General features: G+C 53.3%; 2 protein-coding genes across 5 annotated transcripts; both read left to right on the top strand.

Annotated features, from left to right (window-relative positions):
• The first annotated feature begins 1,730 nt into the window (after positions 1-1,730).
• Positions 1,731-12,630, top strand: ALAD (aminolevulinate dehydratase). The gene is made up of 12 exons (XM_072842430.1): positions 1,731-1,857; positions 7,658-7,842; positions 8,741-8,791; positions 9,255-9,351; positions 9,687-9,822; positions 9,942-10,025; positions 10,109-10,197; positions 10,435-10,490; positions 10,580-10,667; positions 10,761-10,847; positions 11,714-11,843; positions 12,474-12,630. Exons 2-12 carry the CDS (start codon positions 7,730-7,732, stop codon positions 12,533-12,535), a joined length of 993 nt encoding a protein of 330 aa, XP_072698531.1. The 5' UTR covers positions 1,731-1,857; positions 7,658-7,729; the 3' UTR covers positions 12,536-12,630.
• A 9,351-nt stretch (positions 12,631-21,981) lies between these two features.
• Positions 21,982-24,641, top strand: HDHD3 (haloacid dehalogenase like hydrolase domain containing 3). 4 transcript variants are annotated; one of them, XM_072842426.1, is made up of 2 exons: positions 21,982-22,286; positions 23,615-24,641. In XM_072842426.1, the coding sequence occupies exon 2, from the start codon at positions 23,744-23,746 to the stop codon at positions 24,497-24,499; it is 756 nt and encodes a 251-aa protein (XP_072698527.1). In that variant the 5' UTR covers positions 21,982-22,286; positions 23,615-23,743; the 3' UTR covers positions 24,500-24,641. The 4 variants fall into 4 exon arrangements, with proteins under 4 accessions (XP_072698527.1, XP_072698530.1, XP_072698529.1 ...); XM_072842429.1 differs by lacking the exon at positions 21,982-22,286 and adding an exon at positions 22,998-23,258; XM_072842428.1 differs by lacking the exon at positions 21,982-22,286 and adding an exon at positions 23,353-23,523.

The raw sequence follows: 24,641 nt of genomic DNA, 5'->3' as shown, positions 1-24,641 counted from the left end.
CTCTCTCCCTCTTACTGCCCTCCCGCCACCCGCCACTCATGCAGGGTGGAGAATGGAAGCAGGTCTTTCTGCCAAGAATAAGAGACATGTGAAAAATAGATTACACCAAACAGCAGCATTCTTAAGTTTCTCACTCTTTGGGGGCTCTTTGAGGTAGATGGTCCTAATTACGCTTAATTATCAATAAACTCAGAGATGGAACAGGTGTCGTGAAAGAAATGCACAGGGAATATAAACTAATTACCCCTATGAGTTGAAGGAACCTAACTAGCAGGCATTGCAGAGAAAGTCAGTGTGACATAGGGCAAATTATTTAATCTCCCTGGAGATTGTCTTCCTAGTCTGTCAAATGAGGGTAGTAACATAGTTCTCATCAAAATTAGATAAGTGAATGCAAAACGCTAGGTACGGTCCCTGACTCATAAATGCACAAAAAAAATATGACTTCATTTCTACCACCTCCCTCATTTGGCCACAGATCAGAGCTCTAGTAGCTGGAAATTACGCAGGTCAAATTTCCCCAGCTTTAAGCCTCTCTACCTTTTAAAACAAGTTTGGAGGGGACACCTGGGAGGCTCAGAGGTTAACTGCCTGCCTTTGGCCCGGGGTGTGGTCCTGGGGTCCTGGGATCCAGTCCCACATCAGGCCCCCTGCATGGAGCCTGCTTCTCCCTGTGTCGCTGCTCTGTGTCTCTCATGAATAAATAAATAAAATCTTAAAAAAAAAAAAAACAGGTTTGGAGTACCGATTTTGAGAAAATCTGAAAGGAAGTGTAATACGATCAGCCCCCTGGCCTCCTTAGCAAGTCAAAGTCAGCTTTTCCAGAATCCCTGATGCACCTTTATGGAGGCATTCCTTTACTAAGGTCCTAATCTCCACCCCTACTTCACCCACCCAATCCTACTAGCTCCCCCAAGCCCCAAGCGTCACCGGTTCCCTCCTGCCTCTGCACATACTCTACCCAAACCCCCGCACAGACCTGCCGTCAAATCTCACACTGTACCCATCCCAGATCCGTTTGATGTCCCCATTAGACTTGGCGCTTTTCCGGAGCGCCCATACCTTTCACATCACATCACATCTCTCCATCCATGGTACCCCGAGCAGGCCCTGAGTAATTACGCTGGAATTAATTTTCTCTGAAAACCTGGAAGGCAGCCTGGTGCTGAACTCAACAGCTTTAAAATATTCAGTCTGCAAAAATGGACTTAGCTATTGTGTTGGGTATTAAGGTGTTGCTTTATTTTTGTTGTTGTTGCTTTATTTTTATTTTTTTTTAAGATGCATTTGACAGCACAAGCAGGGAGGAGCGAGAGAGGGAGAAGCCGACTTCACCCTGAGCAGGGGGCCCAACGGGGGGCTCGATTGCAGGACCCCGAGATCTAAGGTGTTGTTTTAATGTCCTTAACCCCCAAACCCCCAATTATTCTTTCAACAACGAAGCGGCGCCAAGTATGCGCCAGGCTGGGAAGGGGAGGACGGTAAGGGGAACCTCGGGGCTGCAACCGCCTCCCCTCCGCCAGGGCCCCGCCGCAGCGGCCCCGCGCCCCCACGTGGGCTCCGGCGGGCCTTCCGGCACCCGAGCTCGGGGCTCCGGGGGGCGGGGCGTGGGCCCGCCAGCCCTTCCGCGCACCCGATTGGCCAGGCCTCCCCGGGCGTGGGCGGGGCCTCCGCGCGAGCTGACCAGCCCGCTGGCGAAGCGGCCGCAGGGGGCGTGGCCTGCGCGCCGGCGGGGGCGGGGCGCGGCGAGGGGGAGCTGCTTCCGGGCGAGCCGCCCCGCCCCCGCACGGGCCCCGGGAGACTAGAAGGCGCTACGGCGGCGGCGGGAGCGGCGGCCCCGAGCCCTTGAGGAAGCAGGTGAGCGGGGGCCGGGCTCCGGGGGATGGCGCCCTTGGAGGTGGGGGCGGTGGCACCGAGAGCCCGGCGTCCCCGGGCCCCGAACCCCCGTCGCGGGTGCAGCCGAGGACACGGTCCTTGTGCAGCCCTTGTTCGGGCGTAGGTTGCTCCGCTGCAGCGGGCTTGGGTTGCAGCCGCGCGGGCTGGAGCGTGGCCGCAGCCCTGGGGGGCCCGGCTCCGACCGTCCCCTCCTCCCGGGATCCACTCCCTTGGCGGCCCGTGGACACTGCCCACCAGTACACAGCAGCCCGAAGTGCCCCGAAGGATGAGGCACGGAAGTGGAGGCAGGAACAGGCGCTTGGTGCTGCGCTTCTACAGAAGTCCCATGCATTGGCCCATTAAGGCAACGGGCCCATTAAGGCCCTTTGAGGTCAGTTGGAGAACGCGCCCATTTACCAGGTGCAGACACTGAACTCCCACAGCTAGGAAAGTGTCGGAATCAGGGTTTGAACCCACGTCTACAGACTCCAAAACCCACACACGTAACCATCAGGCTGCCAGCTGCAGGCGAGTCCAGGGTCCACATCCTCCCTCCTCCCTCCTCCTTCCCCCCTACACCCCCCCCTTCTCCACCAGCCCACCTCTGCTGGTAGCTGCTTTGAAGTCTGTACTTCAAGTATCGAGGGCTAATGGTGGGCTGAGAACTGGGCTGCTGAAGGCTTGGATTTTGACCCCGACATCTACCACTGACCCCTTGCCTGACCTTGAGCCAGTGTCCGTCTTTTCTCTGAGCCCAGTTTCACCATCATTTCAATGACGTAGTCAAAAGGCTTTAAGGAGCTTCCTAGCCAAGATGTTCTGGGAGTCTGTGGAACTGGCACATTGTCCCTGTAGCTCCAGATGGCTAAACCCAGAAGAGGTTGGGCTCGTCAAGGCCCGGGTCCCCAGTCTCATGCTTCTCTTTAATCCCTGTATCTAGCACTGGGGCAGGCCCAGGGTAGATATTCAGGAAATGCTGGTTGAATAAACAGGCAGGCAGTTGGGCCCTTCTCAGACCTGCCTGACAGCTGCTTTCCTGAGCCCTTCTGGGGCTTTGGATTTCTCAGCCCTTGGCCACCTTCTACCTTAGTTGGCCCTCCTGACTGCCTCCTCCCCAGCCAGCAGCAGGGCCTGCCAGAGTTGGCAGCAGCTCCCAACTTTCTCTCCAATAGCACAGCCTCTGAAATCCTCAGCAGAGCACAGCATGAGCCTGGGGCTGGGGTGGTGTGAAGGGGGTGTTCAGGCTCACAGCTCTTCTAACCCCCCTTCCCACAGTGGCAGCTCTTAGGGCCCAGATTGGGGAAGTTGCCATCTAAGGAGGAGATAGATGCCTTCACCATCAGTCTGCAAAACTGCCTCTTCCATGAAGCCATGCTTGACACCTGGAGACACAGGCCCCTCCCACAGATAACATCTAGTCCACCCCTCTCCTGTAGTGTCAGTGTGGTGATCATTTCTCCTCACCATAGAAGCTGCTGGAAGGCAGGGACCCCACTGGAGATATCTTGGAAGACCCTGCGGCCACACGGGTTTGCGTGAAAGTTCTCCCTTCTGGGGTGGTGTGATGGCACACCTGTGATGACTCCAGGGGGTCTATTTCCAGCTCACTTCTCCTAATGATGATAAAAGTAGCTTACACGTTTACTGGGCTGCTACCCAGTGCCAGGCACGTACCTCCTAACTATCTCTAATCTAATTTCCTCAGCTTTGCAAGCTTGATGGTATCAGTCCCATTTTATAGATTATGAAATAAGGACTCTGAAAGGCCAGCAACCTTGCCCAAAGTGACACACAGGGCACAGAGCAGATATGGGACCATGGGATCCTGAAACAAGGTTCTTTCTGCACCGCCCTGTACTGCCTTCCAGCTAAGCTAACCTAGTCTAATGTGGGTGAGCAGAGGTGCTGGGTGCCCTGGTGACTTGCTCTTGCTTCAGTGAAGTGTCATAGGATTTAAGCTGTGGCTTGGAGGCTCCCTTAATTTGGAAGAAGTGCCCTCCCAAATGTGTGGAAATCTCCCAATCCTGAGGGACTTTTTTTGCGAAGCAAAACCTTGGCATGGGTTTGGCTCTGCAAACAAGCAAGTCTGGCTCAAGGGCTGTTTTTCTCTTCGGTGGTATTTATTAAGTGCCTGTTGTAACAGAATGACCGCGTGTGGTTGAGGTGACAGGGCACGGGACTGGAAGCTGGGAGAGACTCCTGGTCAAATCCACCTCTGTACCTGACTCACCGTGGGATGTCAAGCAAATCCTGTACTTCTCCGCTCCTCATTTCCCGCTTCAGAATGTGCGAGATGAACAGGATTGGCGATTTTCCTGAGTTCAAATTTTCTCAGCACTGACACCTGTTTCTCAAAGCAAATTTCTCCCTAACCCAAACATTATTAAAGAAACAGAAACAAGAATTGCCCTAGTCAGACCTACCTCTTCCACCCTCACCCCACTCCCTTGCCCCTATCACCAACCCTCCCACCACCTCGTGGTAAAATTTGAGCTGCAAAGCCCCTAGGCAGCCGTGCTCTGCTGCTTCTGATAAGCAGAAGGCATTTGTTCACCCAGGCTTCTAAAACAGGTGGGTAGTTGAGGCCAGTAGAATGCAGTTTTGGATTCCAGAAGCCATAAAGGTGGTTCTCAGGATGCCTGGGTGGCTCAGTGATTGAGTGTGTCTGCCTTTGACTCGAGTAATGATCCCCGGGGTCCTGGGATCGAGTTCCGCATCGGGCTCCCTGCATGGAGCCTGCTTCTCCCTCTCCCTGTGTCTCTCATGAATAAATAAATAAAATGTTAAAAAATAAAATACAGGTAGTTCTCTGGGAAGTGGATCAGAGATGAGCTCAAAATCCGACTTGACTCTCTAGAACAACATGGAACAAGTCACTTAACCTCTCAGAGCCTCTGTCTCCTTATCACTAAGAGCCAGAATAATCTCTGCGGTGAAATGAGATACATGTGCACCTAGGCCCGTGCCCAGCACATAACACAAGGCTCGGGATGTTTTTCTCTTGTGCGTCCTCCACCTCGCTGACCCACGGGCAGATCGTATAGGCAGAGACCTGCTCGCTGAATCAAGTGTTCCTCAGTGTCGGGGGGGGTGGTAGATAAAACCGTGTACTCATTGTCCAGAACAGATTCAAATTCTGGCTCATTTACTGACCATCTGTGTGGTCTTGGGCGAGGGACTTAACCTCTCCGAGGTGAGCTGACCCCCAGCCGACCTGACAGCAAATGTTGCGCAAAATGGGCACGTGGGACTTTCTGTGTGCTGAATGACTGCTCGTTTGGGGGTCGGGATGACTTTGGGGGGCCTGGCTTGCCTCTGTGTCAGATGATAGGGCTGGCCTAGGGGTGTGGTAGTAGGTGGGTCTCTGTGTGGCTCCTGATAACCCCAGCCCGCCCTGCCAAGGAGGGGAACTGGATAAAATGGGCCCCTGAGCTGGTTGGGAGGGAGCGAAAGGGACCCCAGAGACTGGGGAGAGAGGCATTATCAGTGTCCTAGGGGACCCCCACCCCCCACCTGGAGGATGACACACGAGGTTTCTAGGCCTGCCCTTACAGCCTCGTAACTCACCAAGTGTGACCTTGAATGCGTCCTTGCCCTTCTCTGGACCCCTGGGTCCCATTCATACAAGGAACTATCTGGTAGCTTTTCCACCCCTTTACTGGGTATTTCCCCAGGCACCTCTGAAAGCTCAGCGCCCCGCCACCCTGTTCCTGCCTCGTCCCTGTCTCCATTGCCCTGTGGGTCCCACAAGCTCAGAGCATCCGCCCCAAGAGACTGGCTCTTGGCTGCCTCGCGACAGGCCTTCCCTGTCCTCCCCTCGGCTCCGCAGTGTGTGTGCCCCTCTGCTCCATCCACTCTGCTCCTGGTTCTGAGCCTCTCAGTAGGCCGCACCCCCACCCCTGCTCATCTTCCCTGCCCTCAGTGGTCCCCTCTTGTCCCCTCCCCTAAAGAGTTGCCTCTTCAGCCTCAGAAAAGCCCACAGCCAGTCCTCCTTCCCTACCCTGGCCTCTTTCTTCCCTTCCTAAGGGAACATCCTCCCCTTTCCCTCTGCCAAGCTGAACACACGCATCCTGAAAAACCAAGTTGAAGCCCCCCGACTATTTCCAGCAAGCTTCTTCCAGCCTCCAAACTCATGGTTCACTTAGGGCAGCTCCTCCCTGAGCCCTCCATCAGCCTGGACCGTAGTGCCACCTGAGTGAGAAATGGTGTGTGCAGGTGCCCAGAATGGCCTGGTGCTCAAGAAACAAGTGTTAATGCCCCAGCTTCCCTCTTTTTTGTTTTGTTTTTAAGATTTTATTTATTTAGGGACGCCTGGGTGGCTCAGTGGTTGAGCATCTGCCTTGGGCTTAGGGCGTGATCCCGGAGTCCCAGGATCGAGTCCTGCCTCGGGCTCCCTGCATGGAACCTGTTCCTCTTCCTCCCTGTGTCTCTGCCTCTCTGTGTGTCTCATGAATAAATAAATAAAATATTTTTAAAAAGATTTAAAGATATTTATTTTTTAAAAAGCAGGAGGAGAGGGAGAAGAAGGGTCCCCACTGAGCAGGGAGCTGGGATCCGAGGACCCTGGGATCATGACTCAAGCCAAAGGCAGATGCTTCACCCACTGAGCCACCCAGGCACTGCCCCCCACCCCCCCACCCCCGGCCTCAGCTTCCTTCTGTCTTATATCACTTACTGGATATTTAAGGCAATAAGTAGTTATGTTGTTAAATATTTACCGTGTGCCAGGGTGCTGGGCAGGGGTGGGGGGGGGGGAGGCAGAAATGAACTCACTGTGGATCCTGCCCTGCAGAAGCTCTGTCTACTGGAATGAGATAAAGTAGATCCAGAAAGAGCTGTTATGTAAGAGAGATTATGATCTGGGCGAGAGGAGCTTCAGTGGGGGAGGGAAGGTGGGCACACCGGGTAGGATCTGGGGGTGAGAGGTTGTGGAGAGCCCACAAACGTTTCAGGTAAAGGGAACGGGGTGAGCAGAATCAGAAATCAGCCAAGGGTGGTTTGTGCTGGGGAACAGCAGGAGGCTCTCAGGCTGGAAAAGACCACTTAGGCGGTCACCCTACGGAGGGTCTGTCTATCTGTCGGGCCTGTGCTGTTTAATCCTCTTAGTGTGGGTTGTGCCTGACAAGAAGTCTCTGTACCAAGGTGTGAACAGTGTTTTTCTCTAGAGGTTGAATTACAGGAGGCGGGACACATGGGTGGTTCAGAGGTTGAGCGCTGCCTTTGGCTCAGGTGGTGATCCCGGGCTCCTGGGATCAAGTCCCACATCAGATTCCTTGCAGGGAGCCTGCTTCTCTCTCTGCCTCTCTCTGCGTCTCTCATGAAGAAATAAATAAAAATCTTTTTAAAAATAAAATTTCTGCCAATCACAGCATTTTTCATGGAATAAACAAAGTGTAAATACTGGCTAGGTCAGTGCTTATCCTAATTTCCAATCCATTGCAGGTTTTTTTTTTCTATAAAATACAAAAAAAAAAATTGTATCGAATTGCTAGAGAAAGGTTATTTTAGAAAAAGAGACCGAAAAAGAAAAAGAGACCGTATAAAATACAAGCCCAGATCTGAGATTATTAGAGTCCCACAGCTCAGGAAGTTTCCAAAGGGCCTACTTCCCTTCCTCTGCCTAACCCTGCCTCAGAGCCGCAGGGATTGGTGAGCCACACTAGGAGGAGCGCTGGCCAGAGAGCAGAAGAGGCAGGAATCCAGGAGTGGGGGGGTTGACCATCTCCTGGGGACAGGGACCGAGTCTCATGTGCTTCCTGTTGCCCCCCCACTCCCACCCCAGAGCTGAGTGTGCAGCCACCGCTCAGGAGCCTGCGGTTCCCACCAGCCAGGTGCCGTGATCCCGCTGCCCACCATGCAGCCCCAGTCGGTCCTGCACAGCGGCTACTTCCACCCGCTGCTCCGCACCTGGCAGACAGCCGCCACGACCCTCAGTGCCTCCAACCTCATCTACCCCATCTTTGTCACGTGAGTCCCCAGGAACGGTGCACGCCTCTGATCTGCAGGGTGTGTGTGTGTGTGAGAGAAAGAGTGTATATGTGTGTGAAAGAGAGTGGGTTAAGGACAACAGTCTTAGGAATCGAACAAACCTTGAAAAGAACTGTCTTCCCATTTGAAAACTAAGAATAGTATTTCCCTGGTCCGCTATCCTAAGCTCTGCAATAAGCCAGAAGCTGAGAAGGCTTGTCCTGTAGATTGTAAAGATCTATATGTCTGTGTGAGAGGTGGCAGTCATGATTATTCATGACAGCAATGGCTGACATTTATTGAGCGCTTACTGTGTACCGGGTACTCTGCTGAGCAAGCTTACGTGGATTATCTCCTTCAGCCCTGACAGTTTTCATAGGAGCACAGTATGGATATTAGCCCCTACCGTGTCCTCTCCACGCGGGCAGGGATTTGTGTTTGTTTCGTTCACTTTGTATCTCCAGAGAGTGAATGGTACCTGGTGTGTGATAAGCGCTCGGTATTAGTCGAATGAATGAACAAATCCACCCAAATACAGATGAAGGGCCAAGGCTCAAAGAATGGTTCCACTTGGCATGGTCACCTAGCCAGGTGGCTGGGATCACAGGCAAGGGCCTTCTGCCTTCAGAATCCCAAGTTCATAGCCGCTTGACTCCTTCGTATGATTAAGTGTTCTTTTAGTCCATTTGCTTCTGTTGTCACTGTCACTCTTGTTCCTGTTATTATTTCAGGCCCTGGGCTTGGCCAGGCAGGGAACCAGACACTGGACCCCAACCTCCCCCCTCCATCCCCACTTCCATGCTCCTTCCCATCTCCCCAGCCACCCCTCCCAGGCCCTCCCTCACCAATGGCCCTTCCCACAGCTACCAGTCCTTAGCCCAGCCCCCCACTCTTGCAGGGACGTTCCTGATGACGTACAGCCCATCAGCAGCCTCCCAGGAGTGGCCAGGTAGGAGATGTGGTGGGGAGGGCCCGGGGAGGATGGAGGGAGAGATTTCCCAGCTGGAGGTGCCTGGAAGCAGACCCAGAGGTAGAAGACCCGGAGAAGCTCACTTTAGCTCAGTAGAGAGATGGGTTTTTCTCAGGGACAAGGTTGTTCCAGAACAGAAGAGGCAGCCTCAGAAAGGGATGAGCTACCCATTCATGACCGGAAACATCATAGCAGAGGCCATTGCAAAGGAGAGCTGAGCTGCAAATGGGAGTTCAGTGAGAACCTTGGGGGGCTTTCCACAGCTGCTTCCAGGGAGGCCTCAGTTTTTCCATCTGTTTGGTGGGAGCATTCCCACCCCTCCCTGTGCTGTGTGGCTTGAGCCCCCCTGGTACCGGCTGCAGCGTGGCTCTTAAAGGGGGGCGAGGGAGACCCTTGCCTGCCTCCTACCTTCTTTCAGCCCCTCTGCCCCACCTCCACGCAGGTATGGTGTAAACCGGCTGGAAGAGATGCTGAAGCCCCTGGTGGAAGAGGGCCTGCGCTGTGTCCTGGTCTTTGGAGTCCCCAGCAGAGTCCCCAAGGTGGAGAAGCAGAAGTAGCTTCAAGGGGAGGACAGTGGAGGGTCACAGGAGGGTCGGGTGAGGGTGAGCTGAGCTCCCGCACTGATCACGTCCTCGTTATGGCCTTAGGCTGCTCTGGGGGAGGGCCAGGGGCACGCCCCCCCATGACAGCACCCACGTAGGGACAGGAAGCTAATAAGTAGGGCCGTGACACCCTGACTGGGCAGGCCTGTGCAAAATGGGGACTGTCCTGCCTGCGTTCCCATGCAGGGAGCTTCACCCTGTGAGGTCTGGCCATCCTGGTTCTTGGGGGCCTCACGGAGCACGTGTTCCCTGTGTCCCCCCGCCACCGCTAGGATGAGCGGGGTTCAGCAGCCGACTCCGAGGACTCCCCGGCTATCGAGGCCATCCGCCTGTTGCGCAAGACGTTCCCCAGCCTTCTGGTGGCCTGCGACGTCTGCCTGTGCCCTTACACCTCCCATGGTCACTGTGGTGAGCTCCCGCCCTCCACCAGCCCTGCTGCCACCTGCATTTCCACTACCTAGTCCCCCTTTGGGTGGGTGGGCCAGGGGTCAAGATGCTCCCCCAAACCCAGCTGCCTGTCCCTGCAGGGCTCCTGAGCAAGAATGGGGCCTTCCTGGCTGAGGAGAGCCGCCAGCGGCTAGCAGAAGTGGCACTGGCCTATGCCAAGGCAGGTGAGTGAGCAGCTCCGGGGCAGGGAGGTAGCAGAGTGGACAGGCAGGTCCCAGAGTTCTGAAGGCCACCCTCTGCCCCTCAGGATGTCAGGTGGTAGCCCCTTCGGACATGATGGATGGACGCGTCGAGGCCATCAAGGAGGCTCTGATGGCACATGGACTTGGCAACAGGGTAGGGGCGGGGAGCGTGGCGGGGGGTGTGGGGAAGGTAAGGAGAAAGCCTGGGCCAGCCCTGCCCCCGTATCTGCTAAGCATCACAGAAGTGCAGACAGCCCTGGTGAGGCCTTTGGGATCCCGCTCAATGGAGACTCAGAGCTTTACTGGGACTAGACCAAAGCCTACATCCTGTCTCTCCTTGTCACTTCACCCGGGGACATCTGAAACCTCCACCCTCGTTGTCTGCCCGCAGGTGTCAGTGATGAGCTATAGTGCCAAATTTGCATCCTGTTTCTATGGACCTTTCCGGTGAGTGAGGATTAGCAGAGGTCTGCTCTCAAACCCCTGGCCCGTTAGCCCAAAGCTGGAGCACCCCCACTGACGCCTCTGCTTCCCAGGGACGCAGCGCAGTCCAGCCCGGCTTTTGGAGACCGCCGCTGCTACCAGCTGCCACCGGGAGCGCGGGGCCTGGCCCTCCGAGCAGTGGTGAGTGACCCTGACCGGTGCAGGAGCCCCACCGGCCTGTCCCCCTCCCGGCTCACCTCCTGTGCGTGCCCCACATGGTACTTCCTCCCGTAGGCCCGGGACGTACGGGAAGGAGCCGACATGCTCATGGTGAAGCCGGGAATGCCCTACCTGGACGTTGTGCGGGAGGTCAAGGACAAGGTGAGCAGGAGAGCGGAGACAAGCGGGGGCCCAGGGAGACGAGGGAGCTTGTCCGCCGGCTCTGGGATCTCAGACTGACAGACTCTCTGAGTTCGGAGCCACCTGCCCCAGGGCGCGCAGGGCCTTTGAGCTGCTGTGCTTTCACCATTCAAGAATGAGCCAGGCTGGGGCGCCCGGGTGGTTCAGTCGGTTGAGTGTCCAACTCTCAAGTCAGGGTCATGGGGCCAAGTGTCATCAAGTGTCATCGGACTCTGGCTCAGCGGGGAGCCTGCTTAGGCTTCTCTCTCTCTCTCTGCCCCACCCCCTCCCTCTCTAAAATAAATAAGTTGGTTTTTTTTCTAAGATTTTATTTAGGGATCCCTGGGTGGCGCAGCGGTTTGGCGCCTGCCTTTGGCCCAGGGCGCGATCCTGGAGACCCTGGATCGAATCCCACGTCAGGCTCCCGGTGCATGGAGCCTGCTTCTCCCTCTGCCTGTGTCTCTGCCTCTCTCTCTCTCTCTGTGACTATCATAAATAAATAAAAATTAAAAAATAAAATCTTAAAAAAAAAGATTTTATTTATTCATGAGAGACAGAGAGTGAGGCAGAGACACAGGCATAGGGAAAAGCAGGCTTCTCACAGGGAGCCCAATGCGAGACTCGATCCCTGGACCCGGGGATCACGCCCTGAATCGAAGGCAGATGCTCAACCACTGAGCCACCCAGACGTCCTAATAAATAAGTCTTTTAAAAAAAAAAAAAATGTGTCAGGCTGCCAGCAGTAGTGACACAGGGCATGGGGCTCAAGATGCTCACCGGTTGGGAGGAAGGGACACTCCCAGAGGTTCCGCCCTTGCACCTGTCCGCCTCCCACTGCTTTTCCGCAGCACCCTGAGCTCCCTCTTGCCGTGTACCACGTTTCCGGAGAGTTTGCCATGCTGTGGCACGGAGCCCGGGCCGGGGCGTTTGATCTCAAGGCTGCTGTTCTGGAGGCCATGACCGCCTTCCGCCGCGCAGGTGAACAGGCGGGGCTGGGGTTTTTTTGACCTGGGCTACAGGGCTGATGGGCACTTTGCCCAGAGAGGGAAATAAAGTTGAGACGTCGCATGCCTGGAAATAGCAGCGATCTAAAGAGGAGGGGACATGGAACTGCAGAACACAGCATGCAGCAGTGAAGGAAGAACCCTCTGTCACTTTTTGGTTTTGAGACCTTAGCTGAGCCATGTCCGTGAACCTCAGAGTCCTTATCTGCAAACGGGGGATAAAACACCCGACATTGGTTGTCCGGAGAATTGAGTGAGGATGATATATGTCATTGGCATATGCTCTCCACTCTGCAAATGGGAGCTGGTTTTGTTGGTGTGCATACAGCCTGAGGAGGGCCCTCACAGCTTACTCATTTCCCCACCTTGCACCTTATACGTTGGCAAACAGGCCCAGCAAGCGAAAATGACTTGCCCAGGGTCGCACGGTGTGCAGAGCTGTAACTGCCCGGAGCTTGGCTTGATCTTATGTCATAATGCCCACGAGCTGTGCCCCTTCATGGTAGCAGCCTTCCACCCCCTCTGCTCTTGGCCCTCGTCTCCCCAAAGGGGTGCCCAGAGCTGATGCCAGGCTTCTCCCCCTTCCTGCATCTGTCCCCCACAGGTGCCGACATCATCATCACCTACTACACACCTCAGCTATTGCAGTGGCTGAAGGAGGAGTGATGGAGACCGAGCACAAGACCAACAGCTAGAACTTTTAAAAGGTCCCAGGGCCTTAGAGAAGTGAAAACCAAAGTAAATACTACTTTAGAACTGTGCCCTCGTGCCCTCTTCCTATTCACACGCTGGCAGGTATCCAGCAGCCCCGGGTACTTTCTGCCAGCCTGCCACATTTTAACCACTCAAGCCTCCCAGGCTTCCCCATTCCTCCCCTGGGTCAGCACTGAGGCTCACCTCCGCCACCCCAGCTCCTCCTCCTGGCATGGCCTCAGCTTGAAAGCCACTAGGAGGTCAGGGTGCAAGCTTGGTGAGGCCTAGGAGAGGGGCTTGGAGCATTAGGGTAGAGGAGGGCAAGTTGCATCTTGTATCATGAGAAGCTCTGGAAAGCCCGAGGCCTTTGGCAGTGGAGCTGGGCAGTGGCCCACAGACCTAGAGTGACATCTTCAGGTTTAGAGTTAAGGTTTGCTTTAATTCCACTGGAAGATGATTCGCCCGCGCAGACCCACGCTGCCAGGCCGCCTGAGATCCTCTGTTCTGCTGTCAGCCATATACCCAGAGAAGAATTACTGGTTAATGAGCAGAAACACTGCCTGAGGATCAAAATTCAGAAGCAAATAGAGAGTTCCTGACGATTGGAGGTGCTATCACCAAAAAGGCTTTTCTGTTGAAGAGAGAATTTTTGAGAACATCTGCTTTGTGTCCAGGCATGGTGCTGGGTACTGGGCATATAGCAGGACAGGTCTCAGCTTGTCTTCTGTGTGGAATCTGTGAAGGAGAATAGGCAGCCAGATGTTCATCAAGAAAACAAACCAATTACAAATTGTAATTAGGACTTTGAAGGAAAGGGTCTGAGACAGAATAACGGACCAAGGGTGTCTCTTGAGAGGGTGGTTAAGAAGCCCTCCATGAGGTCAAGGGACCAGAAAAGATCCTCCAGAAAGCAGAGCAAAGTGCATCAGAAGCCACAAGAATGGCACAAAATGTGCAAAGGTCCTGCAGTGGAAGGAGGTGGGAGGGCTGCTAAAAGCAGGGTACAGAAACACAGGGTGGCGACGGGACCAGAGGTTGGAAGGGTAGGCTCTGTACCTGGTAGGAAGCTCGGTCTCATTTTGCATTGGATAGAAAGCCACCTGGAGGATCTCAACCAGTAGTTACGTGTGTTCCCCTTTCCTACACGGCTGCCATGAGAACAGGGAAGGGGGAACGAGAAAGAGGCCGGTGGGGAGGCCCTTGCAGAGCCCTGACAGTGGCCTGGACCAGGGTGGTGGCAGTGGAGAACTGAGGGAGTAGACCTATTCAGGATACATTCTGGAGGCAGAATTAGCAGATTTTACCTAAGCTTTAAGTCCAGGGGATGAGAGGAAACGAGGGTGCCCTCATGGGTTTCTGGCTTGAACTCCCGAAAGTGTGCTTTCTTCTGAGACTCACGACCTCCTATCTCTCCACTTAAAAGTTAAGGCCCAGCCAAGGGCTTTTGCAAAGTCTACCTGCCTGCCTGCAAGATGACAAGGATTCCCAAATCTAGGGCCAAAGCAAGCCCAATTCAGATCTTAAAGCAATACAGTCCATTTGAAAATTTAGAATCAGAAACTCCCAGCAGCTCCTGTAGGCGGACCAGCCTCCTCTGACTCCCAGTTATCTTCCCCAGAGCTGCAGCTGGCCTGAGGACCTGATCTCACCAGGCTCAGGTCCAAGGAGCCTGAGCCTGGGACTCCCACCTAGATGCTATTGGAGATGAGCTATTGATGTGCCTCAGGGCTCTGACCAGACCAGAACCTTTGGCTCGGTTAGCTTTTTAGCTTCTTGGCATCTTGTCTCCTGGCCCCTCGGCCCCTGATCCCTGAGCTCAGGAATGAGGGAAAGGGGGGTTCTTCAGGGACATCCCAGACTCATCACTGCCAAGCTAATACAAGGCCTGCTTCTTCTAGGCATAGGGAGACGGGAGACAGACCTGGCTCTTTAGATACAAATTCCACAAGAAGCAAACACCTCTGTATGTGTCCAGGCCCCTCAGAAGCAAATGTTAAGTGGACTGAGGAGGAGTTTCCTTGAGGGGAACCAGGGGGCAGATGTGTCACCAGTTATGTGGCAGGGGCTGTGAAGGAGGTCACCAGGACCTGACTGGGTCTGAAGTATCAAACATACTTCCCCGACAAGCTGACACATAAGGCTGCACCTGAAGGATGAGCAAGCAAGCTAAGAGCATTCCTGACAGAGGGAACTCTGCGTCTAGAATGAGCTAGGAGAACACGCACAGTGGAGGGTGAAGGAAGAGATGGCCTGACCTGGAAAGGGAGAGAGACCAGGCCCAAAGTATGCAGGGCTCAAAAGCATATAAGGAAGATGGGGGAGGCTTTTCAGACTTTATTCCAAGAGAAAGCAAAGCCATTCGAAGGATTTTTAAGCAACAGAACAACTTGCTCCGAGTTTGCATCTTGTGAAAATGTTTGACAGCACTGGCAAAGTGCAGATGAGAAAATGCGTAGCCTGGGCTGGAGTGGTGACCGTGGGGGTGAAGGAGGTACATTAGATGGGAAGGAGGAACTTGTCTTGAGCTCCTGATGGCTGATGGGCCATTTACTAAGATAGGAAGCTTGGAAGAGACAGTAGAGCGGGGGAGTCCTAAATTTAGCGTGGGTTTGCAGTGAGGGAGCTCTATCTAGAGAGCTTGTGACTCACCTAAGGCCTTTCAACTAGTATGTGAGACAACTGGGGCTAGAGCCCCATCACTGAAGCCGTCAGAGCTGGGATTTGAACCCACATAGTTGAACTCCAAGGCCTCTGCCCTTAACCACTGTGCCACACCATCTCCCAATAAACAGTAGCCAAATTCAGGATCTAACGGGATGCTGTTATAACGGGGTGTACCGACGGCCAGCGTGCCTCAGGCATCATGGTCTAAGCGAAGTGCCCTCTGGAGTCAGGATAGGTCACCAGAGGTGCCTGCTCAGTGTCTGTTCCAGCCCAGCTAGGTTTTGTGTCCAGAGGCAATAGCCAGGCAGGCAAGCTGGAGGGGTTTGGGTGGTCCCGGGGGATCTAGCTCCTCCACCATCCCAGTCTCCTGCTGTGCGCCCTCCCCTTGCTGGTGGTAATTTTATCCTTGCACAGAGAGAACTCAGCTGCTCCCACCATTAGCCTGGCATATTTTCAGAGTTCCAAGCATCACAGCCTGTTGGTGAGCATTCGGGCCCTTTCTTAACGAGACTTGACTTTATTTCCTTCTGAGATGCCTGCTTAGACGACAGCTTGTCTTTCTTGTAGGACCTTCCCAAAGGCCACAACAGCCAATACTTTTGACCATTCTCACTTTGTTACTACGATCCCTAAAACTACAACCTCACTGGGCATATGGCGGAGGGTCCCAACAAACCACGGGCATTTTAATCAGCCACTTTCCAATTTCCCAATTAGGAAAGGAGGAATTCTGACCAACCCCACACCTCACATGAACTCCACCAGTTCCACATATTAGGGCCTGTGATCTGCAGCACCCCATATTTTATTGTTTCAGGTATTTTTGGTTGCGAGTGACAAATCCAGTAGCAAAAAAGGAAATGATAAAAAAAAAATGATTAGTTTTCATAACTTGACTTTAGTAAGGTCAAGTGTGGTGGGGTCTAGGGTTAAAGGCTGTCATGGAGGCCACGTCCCTTCCTAGTTCTTGTAGGTTTGCCTCAGCTTGGCTTTATTCAGAGATGGGCTTTTGCCATTTGACAGCCACATGGTCCTTATGACTTAGGCTCCCCCAGAAAGATCTTTTCCCACCATGCAGGACATTTCCAGAGGTCTCTGATTGGCCCTGCTCAGGTCACATGACCAGCCTCCAGTCAGTAAACCCTGGCAAGGGAGATGTGGCACCATGATTGACCAGGTCTGCCTCACTCTACGGAAGTCTAGTGGAGTCTCAGAGCTTTGCCGCTGTTGTCCCCTTTGCATGGAATGCTTTCCCCCAAATCCGTGTGTCTGTCTATTGCTAAGATCTTGGTTCCCTTGTCACTTCCTAAAAAAAAAAACAAAAACAAAAAAGAACCCCTGCCCTGATAACCGATTCAAAGTCATACCCCAGTGACTATTAGGATTCAAGCTCAGTGGTCATAAGAAGCCAAAGTAATGATAGTTAGATGGAAGTGTTGCTCCCCACGCAGTCCAGTCCATGATGTGGTGGGTTCTGGTTCCTGACTTGTTCTAACTCAGCAAATCTCGGCTTCCATCACATGGTCAAAGATGACAAGTCCAGTCCTCACCATTAGCTCCTCTCTTTGGTCACCAAAAAGAGAAGGGAAATTGGGGGGCATGATGCTTCTTTATAAGGGCGCAACTCGGGAGTTCAGCATGTCACTTCTGTCCATATGCTCTTGTCTGAGCTTAGTCACGTGGCCACACCTAGTTGTGTAAGGGATGTTGAAAGATAGACTCTAGTGGGGCAGGCATGAGCCCAGCTAAACCTCAAGGGTTCTGTTAACTAAGGAAAACGGATAGGGTGGTTAGAGGGCCAAACGGCCACCCCCACCACATGAAGTTTCTTATAATCACAGAAACAGTGATCAGAACATCAAAGAGGTCTTTAGAGACCATCTAGTTCACTAATTGTGCAGATGGAAGACAGACCCAGAAATGGGACTTGTTCAAATTCACACAAGCTGGTGACAGACCAAGGCTGCAATTCTGGTCTCCAAACTCCAAGCCCAGTGCTCAAACCTGGGAAGGGTATTGGTTTTAGGGGAACTTAAGCTTTTTTATGTGTTATCTAAGCATCAGATGCATTTTTATATTCATGTATTATATCTAACAAGGATATATTCATGTGATTTGTGTAAATAAAAATGAAAACCACCAATGCATATATGAAAATGTGTTCATTAGTCAACAGAGAAATTCTAATTAAAACCACAACGAGGGGGGCAGCCCCGGTGGCTCAGCGGTTTAGCGCCACCTTCAGTCTGGGGTGTGATCTTGGAGACCAAGGATCGAGTCCCACATCGGGTTCCCTGCATGGAGCCTGCTTCTCTCTCTCTCTCTGCCATGAATAAATAAATAAAATCTTTTTAAAAAATAAAATAAAATAATAAAATCACAACGAGGGGCACCTGAGTGGCACAGTCGACTAAGCATCTAACTCTCGGTTTTGGCTCAGGTCATGATCTCAGGGTTGTGGGATTGACCCCTAGGTCAGGTTCCATGCTCAGCAGGGTGTCTACTTGAGATTTTCCCTCTCTCTCTCTCTCTCTCTCTCTCTCCCTCTCCCTCCCTCTCCCGCTGCCCTTCCATCTCTCTCCCCTCTCAAAAAAGAAATAAATCTTAAAAAGAAAAAAAAAAAAACAACCCACAGTGAGATACCACCATACACCTATCAGAGTCCCTAAAATTTTAAAAAGAGACAATGCCAATGGTTGAGAATGGGTAGCAAGGGAACTCTAAAGACATTTACTAGCACAACCACTTCAGAAAATTGGCCCTATCCACTAAAGCTGAAAATATGTATAGTTCATTCCACATCTAGGTATTTACCTAACAAATGTGTGCCTTTATTCCCCCAAAGATATACATACTCAAGAATGCTCCTGTCAACATTTTCTAATATTTGCAGTAACCCCAAACTGGATAACCCAAATGCCCATCAACAGTAAAATGTGGTGGGGTGCCTGTCTGGTTAAGTCAGCAGAGCATGCAACTCTTGATTTCAGGGTCATGAGTTCAAGTGCCATGTTGGATGTAGAGCTTACTTAAAACATACACACACACAAGGGGCACCTGGGTGGTGCATTCAGATGGGTGTCTCTTGGATTTAGCTCAGGTCATGATCTTAGGGTTGTGGGATTGAGCCTGGCATCAGCTCCATGCTCAGCATAGAGTCTGGTTAGGATTCTCTCTCCCTCTCCTACTCATGTTTCTCTCTCTCAAACTAGTAAATATTTTTAAAAACACACACACTCACAATATGAGATGCCTTGGTGGCTTAGTCAGTTGAGCATCTGGCTCTTGATTTCTGTTTGGGTCATGATCTCAGGATCCTGGGATCAGGCCTGTGTGGGCGTTCCTCAAAGAGAAATGGACCAAAGGCAGTGTTCAGTATAATGACATGCCAGGAGTCTCCAGGAGTGGTCATGAGGTCGGAGTCTACCCAGGCTAGATCAAGGAATGAAAACCTCCAAGGAGGATTTCTGTCATTTGACTTGGGGAGGAAACTATAACTACTGAGTATATCATTAAAAAAATTATTTATTCATGAGAGACACAGAGACAGCCACAGAGACACTGACAGAGGGAGAAGCAGGCTCCCTGCAGGGAGCCTGATATGGACTCAATCCCAGGACCCCGGGATCACGCCCTGGGCTGAAGGCAGATGCTCTCCCACTGAACCACCCAGGCTTCCGGAGTGTACCTTTTTTTTTTTTTTTTTTTTTAAGTGAGCTCTACACCCAGTGAGCAGCTTGAATTCATGACCCTGAGATCCACAGTCACTTGCTCTACCAACTGAGCCAGCCAGGTGCCCCAAGGGTATATCCATTTTTGAAATGGGAAATCAGAAAGAAGCTTATTGCAGAATAGTGGGGACCTGTCATTGGCTTTCCTGTGACATGCAAGTCTCCTTTATCTCTGCTGAAAAGTTATTCAGGGAAACGGAAAGACAGAACCTAAAGGGCAAACAGTAAAGTCAGGGTTGCAAGTCCAGAGGGCACACTCACGTAGATGATAATGGATTTACCTGCCGTGTGCAACAGGTGCCCGGGCTTGAAATAGTTATGTGACCAAACAGAAGCCTTACCCTCTCAGGAGACGCAATTATCTGAAAGGAATCATCTTCTAGGGGACGGATGGGCAAAATAGATGAAGGGGAGTGGGAGATACAGGCTTCCAGTTATGGAATGAATAAGTCATGGGGATGAAAAGTACAGCACCGGGAATACAGTCAATGCTGTTGTAATAGTGTGTATGCGGACGGATGGTGGCTGCACTTGGCATAGCATAATGTATACAGAGCTTCTCTCTCTAATATAAACAAACAAACAAACAAATAAATAAATAAATAAATAAATAAATAAATTCTTTTAAAAAATGTATACAGAGGTTGAATCAGTATGTTGTACACCTGAAACTATGAAACTAATGTAATACTGTGTGTCAACTATAAACACAAAATTATTAAAAATTATATAAAAATTATAATTTTTTATTTTTTTAAAGATTTTTTATTTATTTATTCATGAGAGACACAGAAAGAGAAGCAGAGACACAGGCAGAGGGAGAAGCAGGCTCCCTGCAGGGAGCCAGATGCCAGACTTGATCCCTGGATCCCTGGGATCACTCCCTGAGCAAAGACAAACGTTTAACCACTGAGTCACCCAGGCATCCCTTTTTGTTTTATTACTGCTATTTTTTAAGTAGTCTCTATGCCCAGTGTGGAGCTTGACTTCATGACCCAGTGATCAAGAGTCCTATGCTCTACCCACTGAACCAGCCAGGTGCCCCTAAAGATAATTTTTTTGAAAAAAGAATCATCTGGGGATCCCTGGGTGGCTAGGCAGTTTAGCGCCTGCCTTCGGCCCAGGTGTGATCCTGGAGTCCTGGAATCGAGTCCCAGTCCCACATCGGGCTCCCTGCATGGAGCCTGCTTCTCCCTCTGCCTGTGTCTCTGCCTCTCTCTCTCTCTGTGTGTCTCTCATGAATAAATGAATTAAAAAAAAAAGTCATCTACTTCTCAAAGAGCTTTTTCATGTGCTGTCATTTCATCTTGAAGTAAGCATGCTCTATTTATATATGGAGGAACTGAGGTTCCATGGACAAAGTTAATTACCTTGGAAATTGATTTACAAGCTGATCTGGACCTCAGTTGAAAGTTATTTTGTCCAATCCCCCCATTTTGGATATTGGAGACTGAGGCCCAGCAAAGAAGAGAATTCAATGAAGGGTTCACAGAGTCAGGTGACGGAGATGGGACCAGAACCTAAGGAGATGGCTTTCAGGCGACCCTGGAACCTGGAACAAAGTCAACCCTTCTGGGCTTCTGTGAAATGCAGCTGGACCTCTGACCTCCCACTCACCCTTTCCACTCCCACTTGTAGGAATCCGCTTGTGACAATGAGTTTTGGAGTCAAGCTCTCCCTTGATGGCCTAAGCTCTGTGACTCTGCCCTTGGTATTTTCTCCCAGGACTGGGCCCCACGAGGATGAGGGGGCCCTGAATGAAATGAACAGGCCGGTTTTAAGACTACAGGAGGAGGTTTTGTTTAAAAAGAAGGGGGCGGGGAGGGGGAGAAGGAAGAAAGAAAATATATGCATATTTGTGATGGTCCCAGGAAAATGAGAGCATAACGAGCACAAGTGCCGTTGCAGCAAGCCCTGGGCAGCGACTGGGGGGCCGAAGGTCCTCGGCGGGGCTTTGCCCTTGGTTCCCACCCCACCCCCCCACCGCGCACCTTTGCTGGGGCCGGGGGCTCACCTGCAGGACACGCCCCTTAATCTTCACCTGGCCGCCCTTCGGAACCCCCACCCCGCGCCGCTCACGCCGCCGCCCTTTGCCTGCCTTTCTAGCGCTCATCACTATCTGAAATCTTGTGTATTTACTTGCCCTGTGTCTGCCCCTCAGTGAGCAGTGAGATCAGGCTTTCGCCTTTTACTTTGTACACTTTGTATTTTTAAACATTTTTGGGGTGATTACTTTTATATCAGAAGAAAACAAAAAACCCAGCTAGGTTACTGCCGAGAACTCTACTCAGCAAAATGTCTTGGATTAGACAAGTTTCCAAAGGAAAGCCATTCCTAGAGCCGACTGGCTGGAGGCCAAACCAGAGGGGGGCAGGCCTTGCCCCAGGGCACACGGCACCCAGCAGGCCAGGCCGGGACCCAGGTCCCCCTCTTCTCAACTCAGCCTGGGGACCTCCTGGGGGTGTGCGGATCCGAGCAAGGCGGAGGGGCCTGGGGAGGAGAGGGGGAGGGAGGGCAGTGGGAGGAGCTCGAGGAGAGCGTGCAAGGTGACCCAGGGTGAGGGTGCGGGTGTGGGGTTCACGAACGGGCCGAGAGGGAGGCGGAAAGGGCCGGGAAGGCGGGTGACCTAGGGCGCCGCGGGGAGGGAGGAGAGGGCGCGGCAGGCGGGAACGGAGAGGACTCCGCGCAGGGGAGCTGCGGGTGGGGGAGACCCGAGGGCGGGGGGTCAGGGGCGGGGCTCGGATGAGGGCGGGGCTCGGGGAGGGGGCGGGGCTCGGGGAGGGGGCGGGGCTAGGATGGGGGCGGGGCGCAGAGGGGCGTGGCTAGGGGAGGGCGGGGAGCGGGAGGGGCGGGACTATGATGGGGGCGGGGCTCAGGGAGGGGCGGGGTGCCGGGAGCGGGGCTAGGATGAGGGCGAGGCTCCGGGGAGGGGCGGGGCTATGGTGGGGGCGGGGCGCAGAGGGGCGTGGCTAGGGGAGGGCGTGGCCCCCGGGAGGGGCGGGGCCCCGGGAGGGGCGGGGCCCCGGGAGGGGCGGGGCGAGGGTGAGGGCGGGGCGCCGGCTCCGCGGGCGGCTGAGCGCCTGCGCGCCTCTCCGGAGCGGGTGTGCGGCTCCCGCGGCTTCCTCTGAGCCGCTGGGCTGCAGGTCAGCTGGGTCCGGACCCAGGGGTCGGCGCCCGGCGGTCGGAGCCCCCTGGAGCTGGGAAGGGGCCCCCGGAGGCCGGCCACAGCCACGTGACGCCCACAGCCACGTGACGCTGCAGACCGCAGCTGCACAGGTTTCGCTCTAACGCCGGCTACCTGGACCTTGTCGCCATATCGAGCCCTGCAGGTGAGGAGGCGGCCCGAGAAATTCCGGCCTGCAGCCCAGAGGCCTCAGCCCAGGCTTCCAGACATGGAGATCGCTGTGGGTCGGGAGCCAGAGCTCCCTGCTGTATTTTAGCTGTGCCAGGCAGTTGACTCCCTTGCGTGGCTTTGGGCGAGTTCCCGCCCCTCACTGGGCCTCGCTCTGCCCACCAGGAAGGGGGGAGGGTCTTTGGATGGCTCCTTGACAGGCTTCCCCTGCGGCTTGCCCCCAGATTCACCAGCCACTTCTCAGCAACACCTTGGCTGTCCTCTGCATTCTGGGTTTCAGCTAGACAGCCTTGGATAGTCTGGAATCAACCGTGGGGGGCAAGAAGCTGGACAACAGGCTCAGGACTTGTTTCCTGTGCATTGAGTCAGTAGCAGTCCTTTCATTGGCTCTGCACCTAGGCAGACCTTGTTACCTCCAGTAAAGATGAAAATGGGGCTCAGAGAGGCTTAGAGACAGGACCTGGCCGCTCTGTCTGCCTTTGGCCCTGTGCTGTTCCAATTCACCGAAATTAGATGGTTTTAAAGTCCAAATTCGCCTGAGCATGATGCAGTGGAAGGGAGCACTGACCAGTCTGGAAGTTTGGGTTCTGGTGCTGGCTGTGCCACTGACTCACCTTAGGCAGGTATCTGCACCCCCTGGCTCCGTCTTCCCTGATGAACCAGAGGTCTGTGACGTGGCCTGCAAGGACCCTGTGTCTTTGGCATTGCTAACAATAGTAATAGCCATCATAATTGTTTCCTTACCTTGACCTACAGGGCCCTGGTTTACCCAAAGCAGCCAACTTGCCATTGACCTACCTCTGGGCCATTGCACTTGCTGTTTCCAGTGCCAACAACATCTAACCACCACCATTTCCCACATAGTCATTCTTCAGATCCCCACTGAAACTTGACTTACTTAGGAAGTTCAGCACAAATTAGATGGGATTCCTGGGTTTATATCCTTATGGTACATGCTGACTTTGTTATACTTCAGTGTTTGTATAGTTCTTTGTCTAATATCTGTGTCTCCTCTTCTTTAATGCCTGTAAATGCCAGGAGGGCTGGAAATCTTTCCTATTCCCTAGCATCTAGCACACAGGAGGGGCCCAGTAATTTGTGGAATGAACGGATGATCTCATTTGCTGTAACAATCTTGTGAGGTTGGGACGCTGTGCTCCTCTTCCATTAGGAGACAGAGATTCAGAGAGTTTCACTCCGAGGGTCACACAGTAGTAAGTAGTAAGTGGGCAGTGCCAGATTTTAAACCTAATCTATCTTTGAGTCCAAGGCCTAAACTTCAACCTCACTGCCGTCTCGTTCCAGGATCTTCTGCTGTGACCCACGAGGCCTGGAAAGAGAAGACCTTCAGGTTGTGGAGGGGGTCTTGTCCAGCTCAGTTTCTCTTTAACCTCCGGCAGACTTGGGGTGGACTTGCCTCCATCCTACAGGCCTATGGGGCGTTGGCTACCAATACGACTGCTGACGTGGGACGTGAAAGACACACTGCTCAGGCTCCGCCACCCCGTGGGAGAGGAATATGCCGCCAAGGCTCGGGCCCACGGGCTGGAGGTGGAGGCCGCCACTCTGGGACAAGCCTTCAGGCAGGCATACAGGACTCAGAGCCACAGCTTCCCGAACTACGGCCTGAGCCAAGGCCTCACCTCCCGCCGGTGGTGGCTGGATGTGGTCTTACAGACCTTCTACCTAGCGGGTGTTCGAGATGCCCAGGCTGTGGCCCCCATCGCTGACCAGCTGTATGAAGACTTCAGTAAGCCCTGCACATGGCAGGTGTTGGAGGGGGCCACGGCCACCCTGAGAGGGTGCCGGAAGCGAGGTTTGAGGCTGGCAGTGGTCTCTAATTTCGACCGGCGACTAGAGGACATCCTGACGGGTCTTGGTCTGCGGGAACACTTTGACTTTGTTCTGACCTCTGAGGCTGCTGGCTGGCCCAAGCCTGACCCCCGTATTTTCCATGAGGCCTTGCGGCTTGCTCAAGTGGAACCGGCAGGAGCAGCCCATATTGGGGACAGTTATCTCTGTGATTATAAGGGGGCACAGGGTGTAGGTATGCACAGCTTCCTGGTGTTTGGCCCAGAGCCTTTGGACTCTGAAGTCAAGTGTTCTGTACCCCAAGAACGCCTCCTCCCCTCACTGTCCCATCTCCTGCCTGCCCTTGACCGCCTAGAGGGCTCAGCTCTGGAACTTTGAGTCTGATGAGGGAAGGGCCCCAGCAAATGCTGGAGATAAGAGAGCCCCTTCCTTCCTGAGATCTGGCCTTTGCCCCCTTTCTCTGCAGCGTCCAAATGCATTGTGACTATAAAACAGTAAAATGCAGGGCTTTGAGACTTGT

The sequence above is a fragment of the Canis lupus genome, chromosome 10 (genome assembly GCF_048164855.1).
Source record: "Canis lupus baileyi chromosome 10, mCanLup2.hap1, whole genome shotgun sequence".
In the NCBI taxonomy this organism is placed as follows: Eukaryota; Metazoa; Chordata; class Mammalia; order Carnivora; family Canidae; genus Canis; species Canis lupus.
This window is presented reverse-complemented; position numbering and strand designations above follow the sequence as displayed.